At 46.3% G+C, this 27,611-nt stretch overlaps 1 protein-coding gene across 3 annotated transcripts in view; it reads right to left on the reverse strand.

Moving 5' to 3' along the window:
• LOC135546068 (histone-lysine N-methyltransferase 2A-like) overlaps positions 1–23,925 on the reverse strand; it is a 46,130-nt gene extending 22,205 nt beyond the window's left edge. For all 3 annotated transcript variants that reach the window (XM_064974194.1, XM_064974193.1, XM_064974192.1), the window contains exons 1-3: positions 23,680–23,925; positions 4,628–4,700; positions 734–4,068 (exon numbers count right to left, since the gene is read on the reverse strand). In XM_064974194.1, the coding sequence (XP_064830266.1) occupies positions 734–4,068; positions 4,628–4,700; positions 23,680–23,925 (3,654 nt within the window). The remainder of the gene's footprint in view (positions 1–733; positions 4,069–4,627; positions 4,701–23,679) is intronic.
• Between the last annotated feature and the right edge of the window lie 3,686 nt (positions 23,926–27,611).

Genomic DNA, 27,611 nt, shown 5'->3' on the forward strand with positions numbered 1-27,611 from the left:
CAACGATATCAACACAGTATAACGTAACTTGATCGAGTTGAAGTGCCCAAATTCTGGGACTGTGTATTTTTAATAAATATACTTTAATACTTTTTAATTTAAAAAAAATGTAAAAAGACATCTATATTAACTCTTATAAATCAGTCTCTGAAGGGGCAACTCTAATAGGGTTGTATCGTGGGAACGGAAACAAAATATGAAGCAGACTTAGTTGATGCAAAAAACACAGCCTTCTGTTATCACCCAGTGACACGTTAATTTTCCAAGCTATTGCCTATGTATACAATATTTTACATACAGCAGGTTATTAAAGGACTGTAGAGTTCAGTCTGCTTCAAATTTATTTTTGTGTGGTGGAAAACCAGGTATCACCATACTGGTATCGTGACTGCTCTAATCTGTAAACCATCTTTCTCTAGGCCCTCTTCCCTCGACAGATACACATCTTTGTTTTCTGAAGGAGAGTACTTCAACAGAATTTGTGCACGGCTGTCTGCATAATGTACAAGGTGGCTTGGCAGAATTCCCCTTCTTTAAACCCCCTTTCAGGGAGATTCCAGCTATCAAGTTTCAGTCTGTGTTCAAAACACTCGCAATGCTATTTATGGCAGCAAAGATTCTCAGAATCATGTCAAAATGATTTTATCGTGGTTATGTTGAGACAAAATAAACCAACAGAAATAGCTTAGTCAGTGAAGGGGAGAGGAACAGGGGGAGAAAGAGGGGAACTAACCTGAACTTTAGGATGGTCTGGAGACTTCAGCGACTTGCTCTTCTCGATCTTGAACAACTGCGCTTTGGCCTTCTTCAGCAGGCCCGCCACCCGCTTGTCGGCCACAGGCAGCTTCTCGGCGTGCGCCAGCATGGAACCCAGTGACGGGGCAGCCAGGGGCTTCTTGCTGCCGGTCTGCCCCAGGGGAAGGCCTGTCTGCTGGGCAGGGGCACTTGTTTTCTCCTTCTCCCCAGGCTCAGCCTCTGGCCCCCTCTCCAAGGGCCGGGTCTTTTTGGAGGCGCGGCCCTTGGTCAAGATAAGGGGAATAGAGTGGACTGCAGCCCTTTCTACAGGTGCTGCCTCTGTACCCGAGTCTACGGACACAGACTTCTTCCTCCCAGGTGTCTTTTTAGGAGCAACGGAGGTCAGAGACTCCTCCCCGTCCCTCCCCTCCACGGCAAACAGGCTGGGGGTCGTATTAAGAGAGGCGTCTGGAGTAGACGCCTTCCCTCTCCTCTCCCAATCTTTTCTACCTTCCCTTTTGTTCTCTTTCTCACGCTCTCTGCTTTTCTCAGTCTCCCTTTCCAGCTCCTTGACTAGAGCCGAGTCCCGGGAAGCAGAGGTGCTCCTCTCTCTCCCCCCTTTCCCGGCACCGTGGCCCGCTTCCTGGGGGCTGGAAATGAAGAGAGGGAAGAGTTGGGAAGAGGCGGAGTTGCCGCCTGTACCGCCACCAAGGCTCCCGGCTGCTCTGTGTCCATCGGAGGAGGAAGGCCCATGTGAGGAGAGGCCCAGGGAGCCCGGTGAGAAGGTAGTGAAAGGAGCAGGCGTTAAGGCACTAGTGGGCAGAGAGCTGGAGGAGCTACAGGTGCTGCTGGCACCAGTGGAGACAGAGCCTGTCAGCAGACACAGTTCAGAGGGGGCCTTTCCTGGCGGGGCCCCTGGCTGGCTGCTCCGCGTGGTCATGGAGTGTGAAGGAGACCGGGGCTGACAACGCAGGAGTCCCAGGGTCTTCCTCCTCCTGCGTCTCACCGACCGGCCCGACTTGGGGGAGGACTGGAGGGGAGACAGCGATCCCGGGCTGCTCCCCGATGACGACTGCAAGGTGACCGACTCAAAGATGCGCGAGTGCGCCTCGCTGGGAGTAAAGCGTGGGGCGCGCAGCAGCGGGCTGCGCTTCTGGAGCGGTGACTCGAAGCGGGACGAGGGGTGCTGCTGGTGGTGGTGGTGGTGCAGTGGGGAGAACAGGCGGGTGCCTGCTCCGGACCCACCGCCTGGCACGGGGTAACCCGCTGGAGCAACCCCTCCGGCACCATGGGGCATTAGACCTACGTCTTGGGCCGTGAGAGGGGGAGGGCAGAAATTGTCAAAGATGGGCTTGCGGATAAGGCCCTCCTTGGCGTACTTAGCGGAGGAGAAGTACTGCTGCTCAGTGCGAGACCGTGATGTCCAGCGGAAGGTGGGCTCTCTCAAGATAGACCTTCGCTTGTCCTGCAGGCTGGAGAGCACCAATGACGGGCCTTGGCGAAACGGGTGGGGCAGGATCCAAGGGGAGTGGGGGTGATGCTCCGCCGTAATGGAGCCTGACTGGGCCTGCAGCGGGGGACTAAGGAGAGGGGGAGGTGGGGGGGAAGAGGAGGCGGTGGAGGCAGCCTGTTGAGAGTTGGACATCAACACTCCTGTGGCCGGACTGATGATGGCTTTCTTCCCTCCGGTGGCCAGGCTGCCTCTTCCCCTTGCCCCAAGGCTACCCCTGACCACACCCTGGCTTCTGCGGCCCCGCCGACCCCTCTCAATCTGCACCCGCTGCTCCGGCTCAGGCTCCGACAACGGCCTGGAGGTGTGCAGCAAGTCCCTCTCTCTCTCACCCTGGGAGGACGGGGAGTGGTCTCGCTCTGACAGGGCCTGAGTGCCCTCCGAAGCCTGGGAGTCGCACGACGAGTCGTCCAGGCTGGGGCTGCTGGATCGGGATGACTCACCCGACGAGAGCTGGGAGGAGTGCTGGGACATGGCACTGGAGCCACACGAGGCGGCGCTGCTGCTGAAGCGCCCATTGCTGGTGCCGTTGTTGCAGCGGTTGTTGAGCAGACTGGCCGCCACAGCCGTAGCACTGCTGGCTGCGATAGTGGCGGGGGGAGGGATGGTGTCGACCGGAGCTGCGGTCACGGCGGTAGTAACTGCAGCTGTAGACGCCCGCATGGGGGAGGAGGCCGAGGCAGGCTGGGGGGCAGCGACAGGGTGCGGGACAGCATCAAACCGTGCCATCTTCATGTGGGGGTGAGGGGCCCCGAAGCTGTCCTCGATGTAGCGCTTTGGGGTTTTGATGATTCGCAGTGAGACGGTGCTCACCACGGGCATGATGAACTGCCTGATGTTCTTCAGCTGCGTTCTCCTCCTCTTCCGGATGCCTGCCTCCATGCCTGCCCCCCCCTGGCTTCCTATGGCCACTGCCTCCTTCTCTAACAGTTTCTTTTTCTGCGCACCTTTCTTAGCGCGCTGCAGTAGCTGCTTGGCGATTGCGGCGTCAGTGCGTTTGGAGGGGGGAACGATCCGCACGGGGTTGACGTGGCGAGGGCTAGTTCTCAGGTTCAGCGGCCTGCCCAGCTTGGAAGGAGAGGATTCGGCGAGCGGGCTGGAGGGCGGGGAGGAGCTGCGGATGCCGGGGCTGTCGTGGTCCTCAGCAACGTGGGACGCCCTGAGCTTAGACTGCTGTTGAGGAGTGTGGGGGTCCCTATATCTGTCCTGGCGGACACTGAAGGCCTTTTGTTTGGTTTCATCTGAACCAGAGGCTTGGGCAGCAGCCTCGACTTTGCGCCGCTCAGCAGAGGGAGGCCGTCCTCGTCTGCGCCGAGGCACGCTGGACACCGGCAAACATTTCCTGGCGATGGCCTTGAGCCGCGACTTGAGCGGGCTCAGTTTGACCTCACGCAGCCGCTTCAGTTTGGTCACCTTGGACACGCGGCTCGCTTTGAGAGGCTTGGCCTCTGTGTCGTGCTGCACGGAGCCCAGAGGCGTTCTCTTTGTGGCCTTCCTCTCCTTCCTGTCCTCGGCCCTGTCCTTGCGATGTGCAGCTGCGGAGGCGTGCTCCTGCCCCACCTGCCTGCTGTCATTGTTGTTGGCTGCATGGCTGCGGGCCTCCCAACTCCTCTGTGTGACAGAGGCTGGAGGACGGCCTCTCCTCTTCTCTCTGGAGCCAGGCGGCCTCCCGGGCAGCCGCTTGGCCTTCTCCGCAAGCCATTCCTGGCCCTCAGGTTTCCCCAAGACAGACGAAGGTGAAGGGCCGGCGCCAGCGCCCCCTTTCTGTGCAGTCAGGGCTCGTGGGGGTCGGCCTCTGGGCTTCTTCTCCTGCGTGGGAGTAACTGGTATAAAACAGAAACATAATGGGTTTCAAATAAGTGGGGCTGACCTACAAAACACTACTTCTAAGAGAACGAGATATTGATTGTGATTGTGTGTGTACACACACACACAAAACTATGTGAACACCTTCTACTAGATGTTAGCAACATTGCTGCAGGGACTTGCTTCCATTCAGCCACAAGAGCATTAGTGAGGCCGGGCACAGACGTTGGGCGATTAGGCCTGGCTCGCATTCGGCATTCCAATTAATCCAAAGGCGTTCGATGGGGTTGAGGTCATGGCTCTTTGCAGGCCAGTCAAGTTCTTCCACACCAATCTCGACAAACCAGGCCTAATCACCCAGCAGTGCCCTTCAATAATGCTTGTGGCTGAATGAGAGCAAGTCCCTGCAGCAATGTTCCAACATCTAGTGGAAAGCCTTCCCAAAAGAGTAGAGGCTGTTATAGCAGCAAATGGGAAACCAACTCCATATTAATGGCCATTATTTTGGAATGAGATGGACGAGCAGGTGTCCCCATACTTTTGGTCATGTAGTGTAAATAAATAAAATAATCTCACCTGCCAACGTCCTTGGCGGACTCTGTTTTCGTCGGTGTTCACTGACTGTGCCAAACCCTCCAAATGCTCCTTCCTATGGAGGAAAAATACAAGTGACACGGCCAAAATGTTTTCTGAAATACTTCAACCGAATAAGAGAATGAATGGACAAATTTTTATTTTTTTTACAGGTCAAAGTGATGAGTGAATAACAGATTCAGAATTCAAAAGGCTCCACCCAAACCAATGTTCAGGCCTAGCTCTACACTTCAGTCATCCCATACTGAAACTACTCAAAACAAGGACAGAGTATAGTCCCCTTGACAATAACGGCAGTCCAATCTCACATTCGCCTGGCTGCTGACTCATTCCAGTAGGGTTCCAGTCATTTTGTTTCCCTATGCTTTCCAGATTTGCTGCCTAAAGCGGATGGAGAAGGCTCAGTCAGAATGCTAGACATTCTCAATTTGAAACTGTCCAACTCAGAGCTGACTAACAGACGGTGCAGCCAAAACCACAAGTCAGAAAAGTGTGATTTTATTTAATTTCTGCTAGTTAGTTTGTACTACCATGTGGGTGTTAGCTTGCTTGAGCCTGCTAACTGAGGAGTGTTAATTTACCTGTTTCCATACATTTCATTTTAAAACATTTATTTTACAAAGGAGTTGTTTAATCTAACTGCTTAACGATTTATCTGTGCATGGAATTTTTTTTTTTTTTTTAACAAAAAAATGTATAATCCTTACAGGAAAATGCCATGGGCACTGTCAGATGTGGAGACATTTTACTGCAGTTAATGTAGAAGGAAAAGCTGTGTACATTTGCAAATACTGTGACAAATCACATGTGAAGAATACAAAGATGCATAATCTGGCCAAGTGCATAAAGTTCCCTCAGCGCTCACAACAAGCAACCTCTGACAAAAGTCCCTCTACTTCTATTTGAGGTGAAAATTATGAATCAGCCACCTTATCGATAGCAACAGCTCATGATCCTCCTGGAATCCCAAGTTGTTTTTTACTCAATGGAGGAATGCAGTCAAAGAAATGCTAATGAATTGTCTTGCTCGCACTGTCCATGCAACTGGTTCACCTCTGATGCTACAGGCAATGTGTATTGGAAGCGATTTCTGAATTTTCTTTGCCCAGCATACACCCCTCCAACCAGACATGCTTTATCTACTCATTTGCTGGATGTAGGGTTTAACCTGTTAGAGATCGGGCTACTTTTTTCAACATTCTTTTAAAAATCGCGCAACATTTCAACGTCCTGCTACTCATGCCAGGAATATAGTATATGCATATGATTAGTATGTGTGGATAGAAAACACTGAACACTAAAACTGGTTAAATGATGTCTGTGACTATAACAGAACGTGTTTCGTGGTCAAAATCGCAAGAAAACCTGATCACAAAATCGACTAAGAAAATATCAATCCGCCAGTCTCTATTGTCTATTGCAAGGTATAATAGATAGCGACCGGCTTACAGATCCTACAGCTTCCACACGATGTCGCCAGTGTTGTGAATTCTATGCAGGTAAATCCTTGGTCATATGAGTAATAGGCACATCCTCTTGTCGGGTACACAGCAGGAAGAAATGGAAGTGGGAAAGTGGACTACGTTTTCCAAACATGCTCCTATTGAATACAGATCGCTCCGTGATCAATTTGATTGTTTTTTAATGTTTACGAATACCTAAAGTTGGATTACAGAAATAGTTTGAAGTGTTTTGTCAAAGTTTATAGGCAACTTTTTAATTTAAAAAAATAACGTTGTGTTTAGAAACTGTTTTTCCCGGATCACACAGTCTTCATAAATGGACATTTTGGGTATACAAGGACCGATTTAATAAAAAAAAAAGACCCAATTGTGATGTTTATGGGACATATAGGAGTGCAAACAAAGAAGCTCGTCAAAGGTAATGAATGTTTTATATTTTATTTCTGCGTTTTGTGTAGCGCCAGCTACGCTAATTCTTTTGTTTACGTCCCCTTCAGGTATTTCGGGATGTTGCATGCTATCAGATAATAGCTTCTTAAAAATCTGACTTGTTGGCTAGATTCACAACGAGTGTAGCTTCAATTGAGTACCCTGCATGTGTGTTTTAACCTCTTGAAACTCTGGGGGCGCTATTTCATTTTTGGATGAAAAACGTTCCCATTTTAAACAAGATATTTTGTCACAAAAAGATGCTCGACTATGCATATAATTGATGGCTTTGGAAAGAAAACACTGAAGTTTCCAGAACTGCAAAGATATTTTCTGTGAGTGCCCCAGAACAGGAGCTACAGGCAAAACCAAGATGAAACTGCAACCAGGAAATGAGCAGGATTTTTGAGGCTCTGTTTTCCATTGTCTCAACGGTTTGATTTGTTTGATCGTAGCTAGCTAGCTACATAGCCGTGTTTGTATCAAAGACAATTGTGTAGTCTAGAGCGATTTTCTAGGTTAGCTAGCCAGCTATTGTCGTTCTTTTAACGTAACGTAACGTAATCAACACTGCTAGCTAGCCAGCTAGCCCCCGAATAGCAGCACTGTAGAAACTATTACACTCGACGGAACGACTTGATTAGTGTAGTGTCAACAACGCAGCCACTGCCAGCTAGCCTACAAAGTCAACAACGCAGCCACTGCCAGCTAGCCTACTCCAGCAGTACTGTATCATTTCAATCATTTTAGTCAATAAGATTCTTGCTACGTAAGCTTAACTTTCTGAACATTCGAGACGTGTAGTCCACTTGTCATTCCAATCTCCTTTGCATTAGCGTAGCCTCATCTGTAGCCTGTCAACTATGTGTCTATCTATCCCTGTTCTCTCCTCTCTGCACAGACCATACAAACGCTCCACACCTCGTGGCCGCGGCCACCCTAATCTGGTGGTCCCAGCGCGCACGACCCACGTGGAGTTCCAGGTCTCCGGTAGCCTCTGGAACTGCCGATCTGCGGCCAACAAGGCAGAGTTCATCTCAGCCTATGCCTCCCTCCAGTCCCTCGACTTCTTGGCACTGACGGAAACATGGATCACCACAGATAACACTGCTACTCCTACTGCGCTCTCTTCGTCCGCCCACGTGTTCTCGCACACCCCGAGAGCTTCTGGTCAGCGGGGTGGTGGCACCGGGATCCTCATCTCTCCCAAGTGGTCATTCTCGCTTTCTCCCCTTACCCATCTGTCTATCGCCTCCTTTGAATTCCATGCTGTCACAGTTACCAGCCCTTTCAAGCTTAACATCCTTATCATTTATCGCCCTCCAGGTTCCCTCGGGGAGTTCATCAATGAGCTTGATGCCTTGATAAGCTCCTTTCCTGAGGACGGCTCACCTCTCACAGTCCTGGGCGACTTTAACCTCCCCACGTCTACCTTTGACTCATTCCTCTCTGCCTCCTTCTTTCCACTCCTCTCCTCCTTTTGACCTCACCCTCTCACCTTCCCCCTACTCACAAGGCAGGCAATACGCTCGACCTCATCTTTACTAGATGCTGTTCTTCCACTAACCTCATTGCAACTCCCCTCCAAGTCTCCGACCACTACCTTGTATCCTTTTCCCTCTCGCTCTCATCCAACACTTCCCACACTGCCCCTACTCGGATGGTATCGCGCCGTCCCAACCTTCGCTCTCTCTCCCCCGCTACTCTCTCCTCTTCCATCCTATCACCTCTTCCCTCTGCTCATACCTTCTCCAACCTATCTCCTGATTCTGCCTCCTCAACCCTCCTCTCTTCCCTTTCTGCATCCTTTGACTCTCTATGTCCCCTATCCTCCAGGCCGGCTCGGTCCTCCCCTCCCGCTCTGTGGCTCGACGACTCATTGAGAGCTCACAGAACAGGGCTCCGGGCAGCCGAGCGGAAATGGAGGAAAACTCGCCTCCCTGCGGACCTGGCATCCTTTCACTCCCTCCTCTCTACATTTTCCTCCTCTGTCTCTGCTGCTAAAGTCACTTTCTACCACTCTAAATTCCAAGCATCTGCCTCTAACCCTAGGAAGCTCTTTGCCACCTTCTCCTCCCTCCTGAACCCTCCTCCCCCCCCCTCCTCCCTCTCTGCAGATGACTTCGTCAACCATTTTGAAAAGAAGGTCGACGACATCCGATCCTCGTTTGCTAAGTCAAACGACACCGCTGGTTCTGCTCACACTGCCCTACCCTGTGCTCTGACCTCTTTCTCCCCTCTCTCCAGATGAAATCTCGCTTCTTGTGACGGCCGGCCGCCCAACAACCTGCCCGCTTGACCCTATCCCCTCCTCTCTTCTCCAGACCATTTCCGGAGACCTTCTCCCTTACCTCACCTCGCTCATCAACTCATCCCTGACCGCTGGCTACGTCCCTTCAGTCTTCAAGAGAGCGAGAGTTGCACCCCTTCTGAAAAAACCAACACTCGATCCCTCCGATGTCAACAACTACAGACCAGTATCCCTTCTTTTCTCTCCAAAACTCTTGAACGTGCCGTCCTTGGCCAGCTCTCCCGCTATCTCTCTCAGAATGACCTTCTTGATCCAAATCAGTCAGGTTTCAAGACTAGTCATTCAACTGAGACTGCTCTTCTCTGTATCACGGAGGCGCTCCGCACTGCTAAAGCTAACTCTCTCTCCTCTCATCCTTCTAGACCTATCGGCTGCCTTCGATACTGTGAACCATCAGATCCTCCTCTCCACCCTCTCCGAGTTGGGCATCTCCGGCGCGGCCCACGCTTGGATTGTGTCCTACCTGACAGGTCGCTCCTACCAGGTGGCATGGCGAGAATCTGTCTCCTCGCCACGCGCTCTCACCACTGGTGTCCCCCAGGGCTCTGTTCTAGGCCCTGTCCTATTCTCGCTATACACCAAGTCACTTGGCTCTGTCATAACCTCACATGGTCTCTCCTATCATTGCTATGCAGACGACACACAATTAATCTTCTCCTTTCCCCCTTCTGATGACCAGGTGGCGAATCGCATCTCTGCATGTCTGGCAGACATATCAGTGTGGATGACGGATCACCACCTCAAGCTGAACCTCGGCAAGACGGAGCTGCTCTTCCTCCCGGGGAAGGACTGCCCGTTCCATGATCTCGCCATCACGGTTGACAACTCAATTGTGTCCTCCTCCCAGAGCGCTAAGAAGCTTGGCGTGATCCTGGACAACACCCTGTCGTTCTCAACTAACATCAAGGCGGTGGCCCGTTCCTGTAGGTTCATGCTCTACAACATCCGCAGAGTACGACCCTGCCTCACACAGGAAGCGGCGCAGGTCCTAATCCAGGCACTTGTCATCTCCCGTCTGGATTACTGCAACTCGCTGTTGGCTGGGCTCCCTGCCTGTGCCATTAAACCCCTACAACTCATCCAGAACGCCGCAGCCCGTCTGGTGTTCAACCTTCCCAAGTTCTCTCACGTCACCCCGCTCCTCCGCTCTCTCCACTGGCTTCCAGTTGAAGCTCGCATCCTCTACAAGACCATGGTGCTTGCCTACGGAGCTGTGAGGGGAACGGCACCGCAGTACCTCCAGGCTCTGATCAGGCCCTACACCCAAACAAGGGCACTGCGTTCATCCACCTCTGGCCTGCTCGCCTCCCTACCACTGAGGAAGTACAGTTCCCGCTCAGCCCAGTCAAAACTGTTCGCTGCTCTGGCCCCCCAATGGTGGAACAAACTCCCTCACGACGCCAGGACAGCGGAGTCAATCACCACCTTCCGGAGACACCTGAAACCCCACCTCTTTAAGGAATACCTAGGATAGGATAAAGTAATCCTTCTCACTCACCCCCCCCCCCCAAATGATTTAGATGCACTATTGTAAAGTGGCTGTTCCACTGGATGTCATAAGGTGAATTCACCAATTTGTAAGTCGCTCTGGATAAGAGCGTCTGCCAAATGACTTAAATGTAAATGTAATGTAAATGTCTCCTTATATGGCTGTGAATGCGACAGGAATGAGCCTGCCCTATCTATCGTTTCCCCAAGGTGTCTGCAGCATTGTGACGTATTTGTAGGCATATCATTGGAAGATTGACCATAAGAGACTACATTTGCCAGGTGTCCGCCCGGTGTCCTCCGTCGAAATTGGTGCGTCATTTTCAGCTGCTGGTATTTTTCCATGGGATTCTGAGACGAAAGCAGGCTTCCACGAACGGCATATCAATGAAGAGATATGTGAAAAAACACCTTGAGGATTGATTCTAAACAACGTTTGCCATGTTTCGGTCGATATTATGGAGTTAATTTGGAAAAGGTTTGACGTTTTGGTGACTGAATTTTCGGTTCTTTTCGGTAGCCAAATGTGATGTATAAAACGGAGCGATTTCTCCTTACACAAAGATTCTTTCAGGAAAAACTGAACATTTGCTATGTAACTGAGAGTCTCCTCATTGAAAACATCCAAAGTTCTTCAAAGATAAATGATTTTATTTATTTGGTTATCTGGTTTTTGTGAAAATGTTGCGTGCTAAATGCTACGCAAAATGCTAAGCTAGCTTGCAATACTCTTACAAAAATGCTTGATTTGCTATGGTTCAAAAGCATATTTTGAAAATCTGAGATGACAGTGTTGTTAAGAAAAGGCTAAGTTTGAGAGCAGGCATATTATTTTCATTTGCGATTTTCAGAAATCGTTAACGTTGCGTTATGCTAATGAGCCTGAGGCTGTATTCACGATCCCGGATACGGGATGGGTAGTATCAAGAAGTTAATTAACGTTTGAGTTTTAACGAGTGCTATTAGCATTTGGCGTAGCGCATTTGCATTTATTGTTAGTAAGGTGGGTCGCTAGCGCGTCGGGTTGCCCAGAGAGGTTAAGTGAAGGTCAAGCAAAACAGAGAAAGCAGACTATTGCAATCATCTGATGGTGGTCAAATGTTTGTGAGCATGGAATAATTAACTAGATCATCTTCACCCCTCAACCGTTATTCTACAAGAACACAGACACACCGGTCTCTACATTGAGGATGAGCAGAAGGCAGTCCATGACTTTGGACCACAGAAGGTATTTGCACTGGTGACAGACAATGCTGCGAACATGAAGGCCTCTTGGTCAAAAGTGGAAGAGTCCTACCCTCACATCACACCCATTGGCTGTGCTGCTCATGCATTGAATCTGCTCCTTAAGAACATCATGGCACTGAAAACAATACACTCTACAAGAGAGCCAAGGAAATGGTTAGGTATGTGAACAGTCATCAAGTTAAAGCAGCAATCTACCTCACAAAGCAAAGTGAGAAGAGCACCACATTGAAGCTACCCAGCAACACACGTTGGGGTGGTGTTGTCATCATGCTTGACAGTCTCCTGGAGGGGAAGGAGTCGCTCCAAGAAATGGCAATATCACAGTCTGCCGATATGGACAGCCCCATCAAGAGGATCCTCCTGGATGATGTATTTTGGGAGAAAATGGTAAGCAGCCTGAAACCTATAGGAGTAGCCATTGCACTGAATTAGGGAGACAATGCCATCCGGTCTGAAGAAATCCATACTGCCCTGCCCACTTCCCTGTTGCTCCAAGCAGACGAAACCACAGTTCTGAAATACATCAAAAAACATGAAGACTTCTGCCTGAAGCTCATTCACACCGCAAGCGTACGTTGCACCCCAAGTATGCTGGCAAGAGCATCCTGTCTGGTGCAGAGATCAACAAGGCCTATAGTGTCATCACTAGCATGTCTCGCCACCTTGGCCTGGATGAGGGCAAGGTTCTTGGCAGTCTGGCGAAGTACACTTTCAAGCAAGGATGGAGATGCCTTGAGTTTTTGCATCAGAGAGGGGAAATTCTCTTTAAATAGTGAGGAGTATTGTTTGGTAACTACAATTCTTTGGTAGATAAATTTTTCTGAGCATAACTTAACTGGAAGATGTTCTAGCCAAGAGGTGTTTTGCAAACACATGGGCATTAATTCACTTGTTCCAATTTATTCTGTATCCCGAGAAGGTACCAAACAAATTAATCACATCAAGAATAACTGGGATACTAGGTTGGGGTTCTTTTACATAGAGGAGAATGTGACCTGCGTATAGTGAAATCTTATTTAGACTATCTTTAGTATTATAGCCGTTGTATTGCTGCATGAGATCTAATCACCTGAGCAAGAGGTTCAATAATTAGAGCAAAGAGCATAGGCAACAGCGCACAACCCTGCCTTGTCCCTCTGAAAAGGTTCAATCGGGGCGACAATGATTGGTTAGTGACTATTCTCGAACAGGGGTTCCTATATAAAAGCTGGATCCAATTTATGAACCCATCTCCAATATTACATTTCTGTAGGACCTTGAATAGATAGGACCCCTCAACTTGTTCAAAGGCCTTTTCGACATCAAGAGATAACGGCAAGGTCCATGTTAGGTAACCCCTACGAATATATAATGTTGAAGAGGCGCCTGAGATTAACAGAAACGTATTCCTCAGAGATAAAGCCGGTTTAGTCCGAATGAACCAATTTGCCCATTAAAATGCTAAGCCTGTTAGCCAAAGTTTTTGCACAAATATTTTGGCCTGTATTAAGGAGAGATATTGGTGTATATGACCCTACCTCTTCTGGATCTTTACCCTTCTTATGTATAACTGTAATGAACGCCTCATCCAAAGTAGGTGGGAGAGTTCCATCCTCATTGGCCTGAAACAACATTTTGTGCAGGTAGGGAGAGAGCATGTTGCTGAATGTTTTATAGAATTCACCAGGGTATCCATCTGGGCCCGGGGTCTTGCCACTCTGTAGAGATTTAATTGTTTCGCAAATTTCTCCAAGAGATATTTTCTTATTCAGGAAGTTGGAATCTTCCTGGTTCAGGGCAGGGAGATTACAGTCCTCCAAAAAGTTTTGCATAATTAAGGGGTTAGGATCCGCTTTAGATGTGTATATAGTCTCGTAAAACAGACGGAATCTGTCATTGATGTCTTTGGGGGGAAGAGAGTAATTCCCCAGATACAGATTTAACATTGTGAATCAATCGGTCACTCACATGTTTTCTAAGTTGTCTGGCGAGTAATTTGTGTGGTTTGTCACCAAACTCAAAATATTTTTGCTTGGCATAGAAAAAATATTTAGCAATTTTAGCTGTGAGAACCTGATAAATTACCTCTTTAAAATTTGAATATTATGTTTCTCCATAGATGGATGGCTAGCTAGCATTTTCACTATCCAGTAAGTGAATTGGTTGTTCCAATCTCTGTTTTGCCTACTCCTGGAAGCCTGAAAGGCTAATTGAGATGATACAGCCTCAATTAAGGCTTCAGTGTTTCCCACAATAATGCTGGGGAAGTCCGTTGTCATTGGTATCAAGGAAAAATATAATTTGTTCTAAGATGTACACAGAATGTTGGTTCTGTGAAGAGCTGAGGATTCAACCTCCAGACCTTCTGGTTTGGTACGATGTCACCCAATCTCAGGGAGGTGAGTGGACTGTGGTCAGAGATTATAATGTCATGATACCTCACATTACAGGTATAGGGGAGAAATTTCACATCAACCAAAAAGTAGTCAATTCGAGTATAAACATTGTGAACATGAGTAAAAGGAGCATTCCCTACCCGTAGGGTTAGAGATCCTCCATATATCAAATAAGTTTGAATTTTTTTATGTAGGTATTCAAGAACTCACTTGAATAGGAGGTAGTGGTACCCCAGGTAGAGGATCTATCCAAATACTGGTCTAGCACAGTTAAGGTCCCCTCCAATGATCAAGTTAATATGGGAGATATCTGGAACCAGGGCAAGGACTCTTTTGAAAAAAGAGGGGTTATCAATGTTGGGCCCATAGATATTTAGTAGAGTTCCAGAGGTAGAGTGGATCTCTCCTATTACGATCACATAACGACCCTCTTTATCCGCAATAGTGGTTTTAAGTAGAAAGGGAATTCCTTTCCGTACCAGAATCGCTGTGCCTCTCGTTTTGGCGGAGAAGTTAGTGATACACTTGCCCCACCCACCTACATTTAAGTCTGCTATGAGAATAGTTTTTCAGAGGAGTTTCTTGCAAATATATAATATCAGACTGCTTTCAAGTGGGCTAGGACCTTGCCTCTCTTAATTGGTTAATTTAAACCACTGACATTCCCGGAAGTAAATGTCAGCCCCGCCATCCTCTCGTTTGTAGTTCCAATGGTGGCCTGCATAACGTGTAACTCAAAAAAGGTAAGTGCGGGGCCTCCCGGGTGGCGCAGTGGTCTCGGGCACCAGAGACTCTGGGTTCGCGCCCAGACTCTGTCGCAGCCGGCCGTGACCGGGAGGTTAGTGGGGGCGACGCACAATTGTCTGGGGTAGCCAACCAAGGTAGCCAGGTGCACGGTGTTTCCCGCCGACACATTGGTCGGGTTGGAGGCGCGCTGTGTTAAGAAGCAGTGCAGCTTGGTTGGGTTGTGTTTCGGAGGAGGACGCATGGCTTTAGACCTTTGTCTCTCCCGAGCCCATACGGGAGTTGTTGCGATAAGACAAGATAGTAATTACGAACAACTGGATACCACAAAATTAGAGAGAAAACGGGGCACCAAACCATTACGATCAGTTTACGTAGCACCTACACCCGAGCAGTATCCAACTGACCACTGACTACCCCCCCCCTCAACAAATGGGAGAAAAAAATAAAAATAAACTGGCCGATGCCAGAACTGCACGGTGCGACCTCAAACAAAAGGTAAAACAAAAATAAAATCCCAACTGTACGTAGAATCTCACGATTCTAGAAATTCTAACATATGAACTGAGGAGTATCCCACGAATAAAGTGTTCAATTAGCATCTAATAAACCTAAACAGAATAAGTTGCAACTTAATATTGCACACTTAAGTGTCATTTTAGGTAAATCCCTGAGATAAGCATAGCAAGATTATATTGCTAAGCAATGCCCGTCTAAACATAAACCATCAGCAACCAACAGTTTCTGTCTCTTCTGTACATTTACATATTGTGGGTTAGGAGATCGGAACGAGGATTTTCCTAAATTAAAATGTACCCCCCCATCAAAAAATAATTAATTACATACAAGTATAAAGGTTTCTGTTTCTGTCTCCATATTATATGGTAAATATATCCAATGCAAAAAAACATCTACATTTAAATTTCATTAATATGCATACATTATCGTTAATTTCCACGGAAAGCTTCCACCTCTGATTATTCCCCAAAATGTGCAACCCTAAGCAGGACTCACGTTAGTGTTGTGAAATCTACATTTCCAAACGCAGACCATACATTAAAAAAAATCATGTTTTTATCTGCATTTCACCTGCGTTTTATATTTTATTAAGCCACTTCACCTGCGTTTTACATCGTTTTTTGTTGTTGCTTCGATAGAGTGATTAGGAACTAAACTTTTCCCTTCACAGAAAATACATTAATGGAAAACATTCGGCAGAAAATAGCTTTGTTTTCATCAGGGGCGGCAGGTAGCCTAGTGGTTAGAGTATTAGACTAGTAACTGAAAGATTGCAAGATCAAATCCCCGAGCTGACAAGGTACAAATCTGTCGTTCTACCCAATGTTCTTAGGCAGTCATTGAAAATAATAATTTGTTCTTAACGGACTTGCCTAGTTAAATAAAATTAAAAACATGAGAACAGAAGAAGTGCAAAGCTATTTGGCCATCAGCCACATAAGTAAATGAGCTTACAATGAAAAAGCAAATCCGATGAATGGCCAGGATATTTCTAAATGTTACCAAATTTTATTTGTCACATGCACCGAATAAACCTTAGAGTCAAATTCTTACGTAAAGGCCCTTTTAACCAACAATACAGTTAAGGAAAAATAAAGAGTTGAGAGAATGTTTCCGGTGCCGAACAGAAGTTACAATAAGAAGCATTTAAGATCTGTGTTTACAAAACGCAGCAAAATATTTCTTAGCCATTCTCTTTTTTTTTCCTGGGTGAAAATGCAGAATTGAGTTTAACAGGACCCTTGTCAATTAAGGGCTTTTTAGTAGCCAAAAGGAAAATTGCCTATATACCTAACTAGATAAATGTTGCATGTAGCATATGTAACAGTATAATTTTAAACCGTCCCCTCGCCCATACCCGGGCGCGAACCAGGGACCTTCTGCACACATCAACAACAGTCACCCTCGAAGCGTCGTTACCCATCGCTCCACAAAAGCCGCGGCCCTTGCAGGGAACTACTACTTCAAGGTCTCAGAGCAAGTGACCTCACCGATTGAAACGCTATTTAGCGCACCGCTAACTAAGCTAGACGTTTCACATCCGTTACACATATGGTCACAGACAGTTATAAGGCTACACAGATGTATTTAATGATGTCTATGGCACCGTTGAGCATGATATTTGTTTTTTCATCACTTCCAGGAAGTCCCATCAGGTCACACAGGTAGCCATAGCAGTAGCAGTTGCTAGGCTGCCTGACATCAGCTGTGATGTCACACACTCAGTCATGTAATCTTAAGAGGGCCTGTGAGTCCCATCTCCTGACATAACACACACACTTAGTAGGGTACATATTTTAATTTCCTCAAATGTTTCACTCTCGCCTAATGTTGAAGTAAGGCACTGTGAACGAGGCCATCTCTAGCGATAAGAGTTACCTGAAGGCAATAATTCCAAAGCCAGCAGATGGCATGTTAACCATGACTCATAGTGAGGTCAACAAAATCCAATGGAGCTCTCAGTTGACTAGGTTGCACCTCAAATGGAACCATATTGCCTGTTTAGTGCACTACTTTTGACCAGGGCCCATAGGGCTCTGGTCAAAAGTAGCACACTAGATAGGGAATAGGGTGCCATATGGTTCCCTTGTCTACAAGTATACATGATGGTGGACCTAAATCAGTGCAGTCTCTACAGTGGGGTGTGGGATGTTTAATATCAGGATATAAACCGAGTCACTCATAGGACCAGGAAGTGTGTCCTTGGATTGATTCAATTAAAGATCTGCTCAATTGGAATTGGACAGAAATGGAATATTATTCAGTCTCCAGGACCCTCCATCTGTAATTACGTCTGGGCCACAGGATGTGTGTAACAGTAATTATAGATAAAACAGGAGGCAGACAGAGTCAATGTCCTTCAACACCAAGGTGGGACCCCGCTCATCAACCGCAAAATGACTAAGTTTAACAGCAAACTTCCATTTATATAGCAGAAGTATTGTTGTTTATGACGGTTAGTACTACTGACCATTAGACTTGGGCAACTGGGCAAGTTGAGAGGCCAAAGATATCTCATACATGCAGGTCAGACACTAGGCCTTAGATGCCCACCTTTTGCATGCCACCGTAACGAGGCCTTAACCCAACTAGCCACAGTCCATAAAGCATCCCCAGCCAACCAGCCCCGCAGGGCTGGTGAGATGATTAATATCTCAGAGTTCCTCTGGAAGTCTTTAGTGTCACTTCTCGTGCCAGAGGGGTAGGGGTGTGTCATTTCATAATCTTTATTTATAGCAGAATATGGAGCTGCAGTTTAAGTCCCTTCGGCACCATTTGTAGAGCAGCTGCTGTCGAGGAGTCCACACTAGTCTTAACTCCAACCTGAATAGCACTGCCAACTTGTTAACGTCCCATATACTATTGTTCTGTTATAATCTCCACCCGGCACAGCTGGAAGAGGACTGGCCACCCCACATATGCTCGCTCTAATTCTTTTTCTCTCTCTCTCTCTCGGAGGAGGACCTGAGCCCAAGGACCATGCCCCAGGACTACCTGACATGATGACTCCTTGCTGTCCCCAGTCCACCTGGCCGTGCTGCTGCTCCAGTTTCAACTGTTCTGCCTTATTATTATTTGATCATGCTGGTCATTTATGAACATTTGAACATCTTGGCCATGTTGTTATAATCTCTACCCGACACAGCCCGAAGAGGACTGGCCACTCCACGTAGCCTGGTTCCTCTAGGTTTCTTCCTAGGTTTTGGCCTTTCTAGGGAGTTTTTCCTAACCACCGTGCCTCTACACCTGCATTGCTTGCTGTTTGGGGTTTTAGGCTGGGTTTCTGTACAGCACTTTGAGATATCAGCTGATGTACGAAGGGCTATATAAATAAATTTGATTTGATTTGATTTAAATTTGATACTATTAAGATTGTGATCAGACAACTTTCAGTCAGCGGCAATTTCATTTGGAATACAGCCTAGATTTTTGGTGATGACGACAGTGTCGATAATTTGCAATATAGTAGCAGCCGCTAATTTTGTTAATCATGTTGCCCTCTGATACCAGAATCTTTCAATCTAGCCATCTCTTACTTCAACTCTGACACTGACAGAATGTGCTACAGTTCATACAGGCAGCATTTCTCAGAATCTTCTCAGGCAAGTTGCTATAGGTGTTGGTTGGTTGGAGAGTGCTAAGGGGGCGGAACGTGACACTGAACGCGAGTAGCTCGATGATATCATACACACTCCTCACTCCGCGTGAACCACACCGCAAGATGTAAACAGAGCCAAAACAGGAGAGGGAAGGAGGAAGGGCAGAAAAGCATGGTGTGTGTAGGGGGAGCAGCATCTTGACCACCTGGTACAGCAACTGAGCCTGTGCATGTTTCCAGGGGGACTGCGAGCATGAAAAGGGGATGAACACGCTCGCACAGACGCAATCAAAATCCCAATCTAAACAAGCCTCCCACACACACACACGCCTCTCACTCCCCCATGCAGCCAGCCATGCGCGAGAGACGCACAAACTCGCTCCATGCCCACGGGCAGGCCGGGGAGAGCAGTGTGCTGCAAAACCAAAAGGGCCTATGGGCTCGCTAAGACAGGGGTGGCAGGTAGCCTAGCGGTTAAGAACATTGGGCCAGTAACCAAAAGGTAGCTGGTTCAACTCCCCAAGCAGACTAGGTGAAAAATCTGTCTAATTGCTCCTGTAAGTTGCTCTGGAGCATCAACTAAATTAATCAAATGTAAAGTGTAGTAAACAAAGAAGCAAGGGGATGAAAGGTAGCATGCATAACCTAGTCGGAAGAAGGTGACAAGAAAAGCTTGTGTAGTGTACTCAGACGGTCCATATTTTTTTTACCCCCTGCTTCCTTTTGTTTCCCCATCCACAACATGCAAATATTAACCTACACTACCACATCATGCATTGACAAGTTTTTCCTCATAGATTAGTTAAGACAGAGCAACAGGTCCGACTCATAGCGGAGATGTTCATGTTTCGGTCTGCTAGTTGGGCCTGTCCCCTGCAAGCGCAGAACCATCAGACCGGATGTAAAAGTGGTTTGAGGTATTCTGTTATGCATCACTAGTACGTGGGTGTATATTTGGCGAGGTGAGAGGCCCAATTATGACTATTCTATAAAATCGGATGATAACCTGAAAAAAATTAAACCCCAGTTAGTGATGTTCAGCTAAATGTTTATTAAAATGTATTTGCCTAGTTTCAACTTAATTTCAACGATAATTTTAAAGACCAGGCAAAGACGAAAGGTCCCTGTAGTAGCTCCCTTTAGTAGCTCCCTTTAAAAAGCAAGGTAAATAAGAGTCACAGACAGCTGCTCTGCTCATCAGGGCTGCTGATCCACACACACACTCCCTGTAACCTCCACATCAAGTAAAAAAAAAACGATCATTAACTCTCAGCCCTGGGATATTTAAAAGCGGTAGAAATCAGCTCCAAACATCCAGGGAATCTAAATGTCTAGAGAACCTCAAGTCCCCTTTAAATACAAGCACTGTTAAGTTAGTTTTAACTTTGATGCTTTCCTCATAATTCTAAACAATTCCATGCGGTATAATCTTGTGAGACATCTGCCTTTTGTCTGCAATGAATGTCGGGCAGGATAAAAATGGCATGATATTTTGTACTTCACAACTGTATTATTTAATGTGGGCTATAAGACTAAATCCAACCAAAAACCAATAAATAAAAAAATGGCCTAATGATCATATTCTCATGATAGTAATTTGGAGCAGCCAAATTAAGGGCTAGAGGCTTCACTCCGATTTACTATCGATACTCCATCCCTCCTTTGAACTTCAATTGGGGAGATCATACTGTATATGCCCTTCCGGTGACACATTCCTACTAAAAGGCCACTGGGGAATTCCTCTCAGGTGGCTCTGGCCAATGACTCACAATGGTGGGCCTCTGAAGAATTCGACGAACTCAAGAAAGAAGAGGAATTCTGAGTGTCCCACAAAAAACTTGATATTAGTCTCTCTCGGGTGCCAAAACACTAGGTAAAAAAATAAATTAAATAAAAACTTTGGTTCACATTTGCCCACACACACACCGACAAGGAGATGGATCGATGGCTCATGTTACCAACACCTCACTCCCACAGGGCAGGGAGAGGCAGCTCCAACTGGCACCCTAATAAAAACAAAGATGAGGACACACCTCCTGTGAGGTGGAATAAGGGACATAAAGTCTGGGGGACCAGCCCCAAACAGACACACAATTGACGGCTTTCTCACAGCTCTGAAAGCAGAGGCAAAAATCCTTTGGTCGCCTGCTAGAGCAGAATAAAGCCGTGGATGGGAGGGCCTGTGACTAATTCTCCTCCCAGCATAGTCCCAGGGGGAGGAAGCTTCGCTCTTCCCCTTTGATATCCGTGCCTGTGCTCTTTCAGCCGTCTGCACTTCATGAAAGCTGGAATAAAAGCAGACAAAGCTCTGCCATATAAATAGGGCAAACACCTGCTGGACCCCTTCCTCCAAACACAACATTTAGCAAAAACCAGTGGGGCAAAGTATTCCCTCTGATAACATCTATTCAGCTGCACTTGTGCGAGGGATTGACATCGGTCTTAATCTGAGCCAAGAGAGAGACGGGTTCAATTCCAAGACAAAACTACAGCAAGATAAGAAAAAAAAAAAAATATGGGGGGGGGGGCAAACAAATGTCCCCCATAATACAACTATGACAAATGGGCACTTAAATAAACAACCATCATTTGACTGGATCAATAAAATTAACATTTTTAACACGAAATTCAATAGCCTACAAACGCTGCCATTAGAACAACAATGGTCTACATGCCCTCTTTTGAAGGATTCCAAAAGGCTTGGCCAATATATTCCAAAGTGGCAGCTGTCAGAAGAAAAGTTGAGCTCAGACAGCCCCTGTGTGGCTGAAGTGGATACGGGTCTGCCTGGAAGGAGGGGCTCAGCGTCCGGCTGCTCTGTGAGCTCAGCAGGCTGTGATGAGCCAGAACAATCCTGCCCAGGCACAATATCCACTCTGAATGAAATCACAACTCTGTCTACAACTTCCACGAGCGGCAAGTTCCACTGGGATTTTGGCCCTGTCCCACCGCATCCCAGACAGTGCGTCCCCCCCCTCCCTCTTTGTGTGTCTTGGGATAGAGGGAGCGGGACATGTTGATCCCCCTTCCTAAAAAGTGTTAGCTGAGGCAGGGGGACTCATTTCTATAGCACTGGCCAACATCAAAGTAGATTATATCAACCTTTCTGGTAATCTACTAGTGATGGTACGAGGTGTACACACACACACAGGACAGAATAGGCGTTTCCAGTTTCACAATAGGTCTTATGATAAATGGCTAATTGAAATCACACACATGAGTAATGGACTGGAGAACACTCAGAATATGATCTAAACATCAAATCTGAATAACACCAATAAGTACTCTAATATAACAGTACATCTTACAACGTTGATAAAGTGATGAGTTAACCTCCGTGTCCCGATCTACAACACTAGGGTCTACACTTACACTGCACTGAACGCGTGCTCTTCATGAAAAAATAAAGATGGTAGTGCGCTAAACCGAACGCAACCCCACAATCACAAGGTCCGTCAAAAAGGCTCCTTATTGTAGCTTGCGAGCACACAGTACTAGAAAGATTACATTTGGAGTAACACGCATCAAACATACATGATACTGGCGAATCCTTCTCAGGCCACCAACAATTGTAGTTCGCCAGCACGTCATCATATGTCCACAATTCCGACATTATTTTGGTACTACGCACTGTGTGTAGAGGGGGGGAAACATGTCCACCTCCCATTTTCCTATGTATCAGTGATAGCTAGTTACGCGTAGTAAGTGCGTAGCGTGGTAGAGGTTCATGAGCTATTCACTTAGCCAAAATGTGCGAGTTCTACTACAACCTAAATCCATCACCTAGCGAGCTAAACAGACCATTAGTCAAACCCAAATCGCTAATAACGTCGTTTCCAACTAGCGCCTAGCAACTTTAGATGCGTGGATCAAGGCTGAAAGATGAATACATGCTAGCTAGCTGATCATTTAGGCAAGGTAAATAGCCTCGTTCTAAGGTTAGCCAACATTAGCATTATGCACTGACACCTCGCAGCAAGCTAGTGACAACCGTAGCTTCTTGAACGCGTCAATATCGGCGTTTAATGCTAAACTAACTAACGCGTGTAACGTTACCACGCTAGGGCAATTCAAACGAGGTGAGTATAAATGACGTTAGCTAGCCAGGTGCCTTAGAAAGTATCAAAAACATTAAGTTCAGGTTCCTTGTCCTCCCGAAGTTGACATGTTTTGTTTTCAAACAGGACCCTCGCTCGCTAACCGGGAGGTCCCATGCGACTAAGTCAATGTAACATCACAGACAGTTAAAAAACGGAGATAACGTTATCGTTATTTAGCTGAAGTTGTAAAGCTGAAGAGTTGATTGTGATATATGATGCTCTCACTACAAGTCACCACCCCACAATTAAGCCAACGAACGATGGCTTTTCTTTGGATCCCATCCTTCAATTTTCGACTCCGTGGGAATATTGGACAACCAGAGTCAATTTATTCACTTTGGCCAAATTGTGGATAGAAAGAGAGCAGGCTACTTTTAACTCTTTGCAACATCAGTACCGTTAATACTACTCGGCTAACTAACGTTACTAATCCTACACGGGCATCCTTGTTGTGACTTGTGTGGTTCATCACTGTAAAATGGGTAGTAACAGCAGCACATGGATTGAAGCATGTCGATGGGCTTGATACCCAGTGAGGGGATGAAGGCCAAACAAAAAGTTGGCTTATTGGCGTTGACAAGTTAGGTCACACTCCTAACACCGCATACAGAGGCAGCATCATCCAACTCCTTGGTACTAACGTTACTGTTTAACATTGCTAGCGAGTGTGGGCACTTAATGTTACCTTCCTCCTTGAAGCTATTAAACGTTAACAAGTTAGCTAACAACCAACCACAATCAAGTTGGTGTTTCGCTTACCTCCCCGCTGCTTGAACCACTCGACTCCCCCAAAACATCCCGAAATGTCTGCAGGTTGCAACCGATAGCAGATGAGACCTGTAACGCTGCATCAAAGCCGGGCCCGATCCCTGCCGTGTTCGGGTGGGTCCCAGTGCCACTTCGGAGGGAGGCCGTGACCCGGATTCGGCCCGCTCTCCTCCCGGTGCCTAAGTTGCTGCTCCCTCCGGGCCGAGCGGGGAACCGCCACCGACAGCTGTGCGCCATTTTACACTATGCCTGTCTGCCCTAAGATCAGAGAACTCAGTGGGCGTGGCCCTGAACCAGCATTTCGCATAACCCCCAGCCACTCACCAACGTGAAAAACATCCGTAACCATGTTGCGGGGTGGGCATAAAGTGGCCCCGAATACGCATTTCTTCAATGTTCCTAGTCAATCAGTTTATAGACAAAGCTTAACTAAACACGTTCCAGGGCCGTGCCGGAAAAACACATAACAGTTCTAAACTACTGACGCTTGATCCATCTCAAAAATCGGATTAAATTATTGAATATTTATTGACTCAAGACATTTCGGCTCATTAATTTGTAAAAAAAAAATAAAAAAAAGCCACTAAAGAGAACAGTCGATGTCAAATATTTAGTAGGGTTTTCATCATAACCAATACAATGAATAATCAATCCAGTCAATGTATTTGTTCATAATAGAAAAGTCCACAATATTTTCAAAAGAGGTGCCATACCTACCATACCTGGCAAATAACTAGAAACAAAGGGGCAATTGCAACAAACAACAAATTATATGGTTTAAAATCATATCCAACAAATCAACAGGGTTCAATTAATCTCGCCTGGGCGCCCGTGTAGGCTGTTTTGACCAGCTAAAAGTTTATTGCATTCGATTTGGAACCGGCCTGCCTCCTGGGCGTGAGCCAGATGCCCCTGGCAGACTTGTACCTTAAACATGGTTGCTTTTGACCAATAAACATTCTGGGCATACAGTGGCAAGAAAAAGTATGTGACCCCTTTGGAAATGCATGGATTTCTGCACAAATTGGTCATACATTTTGAACTGATCATCTAGGTCACAACAATATACAAACAGTCTGCATAAACTAATAACACTCAAACAATTATACGTTTTCATGTCTTTATTGAACACACAGTGTAAACATTCACAGTTTCGGGTGGAAAAAGTGTGAACCCTTGGATTTAATAACTGGTTGACCCTCCTTTGGCAGCAATAACCTCAACCAAATGTTTTCCGTAGTTGCGGATCAGACCTGCACAATGGTCAGGAGGAAATTTGGGCCATTTCCATTTACAAAACTGTTTCAGTTCAGCAATATTCTTGGGCTGTCTGGTGTGAACTGTTCTCTTGGTCATGCCACAGCATCTCAATCAGGTTGAGGTCAGGACTCTGACTGGGCAACTCCAGAAGGCTTATTTTCTCCTGTTGAAGACATTCTGTTGTTGATATACCTCTGTTTTGGGTCGTTGTCCTGTTGCATCACCCAACTTCTGTTAAACTTCAATTGGCAGACAGATAGCCTAACATTCTCCATCAAAATGTCTTGATAAACTTGGGAATGCTGTGCTCTTGCAGTTATCTTTGCAGGACAACTACTCCTAGGGAGAGTAGCAACAGTGCTGAACTTTCTCCATTTATAGACCATTTGTCTTACTGTGGACTGATGAACATCAATGCTTTTAGAGATACCTTTGCAACCCTTTCCAGCTTTATGCAAGTCAACAATTCTAAATCTTAGGTCTTCTGAGAGCTTTTTTGTTTGAGGCATGGTTCACAATGCTTCTTGTGAATAGCAAGCTCAAATTTTGTGAGTGTTTTTTATAGGGCAAGGCAGTTCTAACCAACATCCCAAATCTTGTCTCATTGATTGGACTCCAGGTTTGCTGACTCCTGACTCCAATTAGCTTTTAGAGAAGTCATTAACCTAGGGATTCACATACTTTTTCCAACCTACATTGTGAATGTTTAAATGATGTATTCAATATCGACAAAATGATTGTATTTAAGCACACAATATTTGTCTTTTGTTGTGACTGCGATGATCAGATCAAATTTGATGACCAATTTATGCAGAAATCCGGGTAATTCCAAAGGGTTCACATATTTTTTCTTGCCACTGTAAATGCATATAAATCAGTGAAGGATATTCATATTGCAACACAATTTGGTACACATGATGCAAACACTGTCAGAGCTGCCAATTGGCACACATGCTCAGGGATATGTCTAGCTAACCCACGCGATATCTCAGACACCACTGGCCCCATTTTGACGAAACTTGGGTGAATGAAAGGATTTGGCATAGAGATCCATCATCAACAAAATTACACTGTTTGGCCCAATGGGTGCACTGCATCATTTGTGGGGGGTGACATGTTAACCTTTGCCTTGTAAAGTTTGATATGATCTTACACCACTTAAAATTGAAATCACCCCCTGATACTGTTTGCTAAAACCTGAAAGTGACCCGCACCGTTCAGTGTTGATTTCCCATAGGGCCTCAGAAAATGGTTAAAACCAAGGTAATAGTGATCTTTGTAAAATTACACAAGACTCATGATAAACTGAGCAATTTGGTTGGTCAAGTACACGCTTCAACACACTTTTTTTATTGGTCGACATTTGTTTTCTATTCCAATTTTTGTACAGATACCGTCGAACAATAAAAAAGTGTGTGTAGAAGCGTGTATTAGAACAACCAAATCACTAAATGGCTGTCCTTAGCTACTCTTAACAAAAATATAAATGCAACATGCAACAATTTCAAAGATTTGACTACGTTACAGTTCATATAAGAGAATCACTCAATTGAATCAAATTCATTAGGCCCTAATCTATGGATTTCACATGACTGGGAATACAGATATGCATCTGTTGGTCACAGATACCTTACAAAAAAGGTAGGAGCGTGGATCAGAAAACCAGTCAGTATCTAGTGTGACCACCATTTGCTTCATGCAGCGTGGCATATCTCATTTGCATAAGAGTTGATCATGCTGTCGATTGTGGCCTGTGGAATGTTGTCCCACTCCTCTTAAATGGCTGTACAATGTTGCTGTATGATGTTGCTGTATATTGTCAGGAACTGGAACACTCTGACGTACACGTCAATCCAGAGCATTCCAAACATGCTCAATGGGTGACATTTCTGGTGAGTATGCAGGTCAGGGAAGAACTGGGACATTTTCAGCTTCCAGGAACTGTGTACAAATCCTTGCGACATGGGGCTGTGCATTATCATGCTAAAACATGTTGATAATGGCAAATTAATGGCAGAGCGATGTGCCTTCAAATTGCCATTGATAAAATGCAATTGTGTTTATTGTCCTTAGCTTATGCCTACCCATACCATAACCCCACTGCCACCATAAAGCATTCTGTTCACATTGACATAAGCAAACCGCTCGCCTGCACACTGCCATACAATCTGTCTGCCATCTGCCTGATAGAGTTGAAACCGGGATTTATCTCTGAAGAGCACACTTCTCCAGCTTGCCGCCAGTGGCCATCGAAGTCGGTTACGACACCGAACTGCAGTCGGGTCAAGACCCTGGTGAGGATGACGAGCACGCAGATGAGTTTCCCTGAGATGGTTTCTGACAGTTTGTGAAGAAATTCTTCAGTTGGTCAAACCCACAGTTTCATCAGCTGTCCGGGTGGCTTATCTCTGATGACTCCCTAGGAGAAGAACCTGGATGTGGAGGTCCTGGGCTGGCATGGTAAACATGGTCTGCGGTTGTGAGACCGGTTGGACGTACTTCCAAATTTTCTAAAACAACGTTTTAGAGAAGTAGAGAAATGAACATTCAAAAGGAGAAATGCTCATTAACAGGGATGTTAATACATTTGTGCACAACATTTGAGGGAAATACACTTTTTGTGCATATGGACAATTTCTGGGATCTTCAATTTTAGCTCATAA

The sequence above is a fragment of the Oncorhynchus masou genome, chromosome 9 (genome assembly GCF_036934945.1).
Source record: "Oncorhynchus masou masou isolate Uvic2021 chromosome 9, UVic_Omas_1.1, whole genome shotgun sequence".
In the NCBI taxonomy this organism is placed as follows: domain Eukaryota; kingdom Metazoa; phylum Chordata; class Actinopteri; order Salmoniformes; family Salmonidae; genus Oncorhynchus; species Oncorhynchus masou.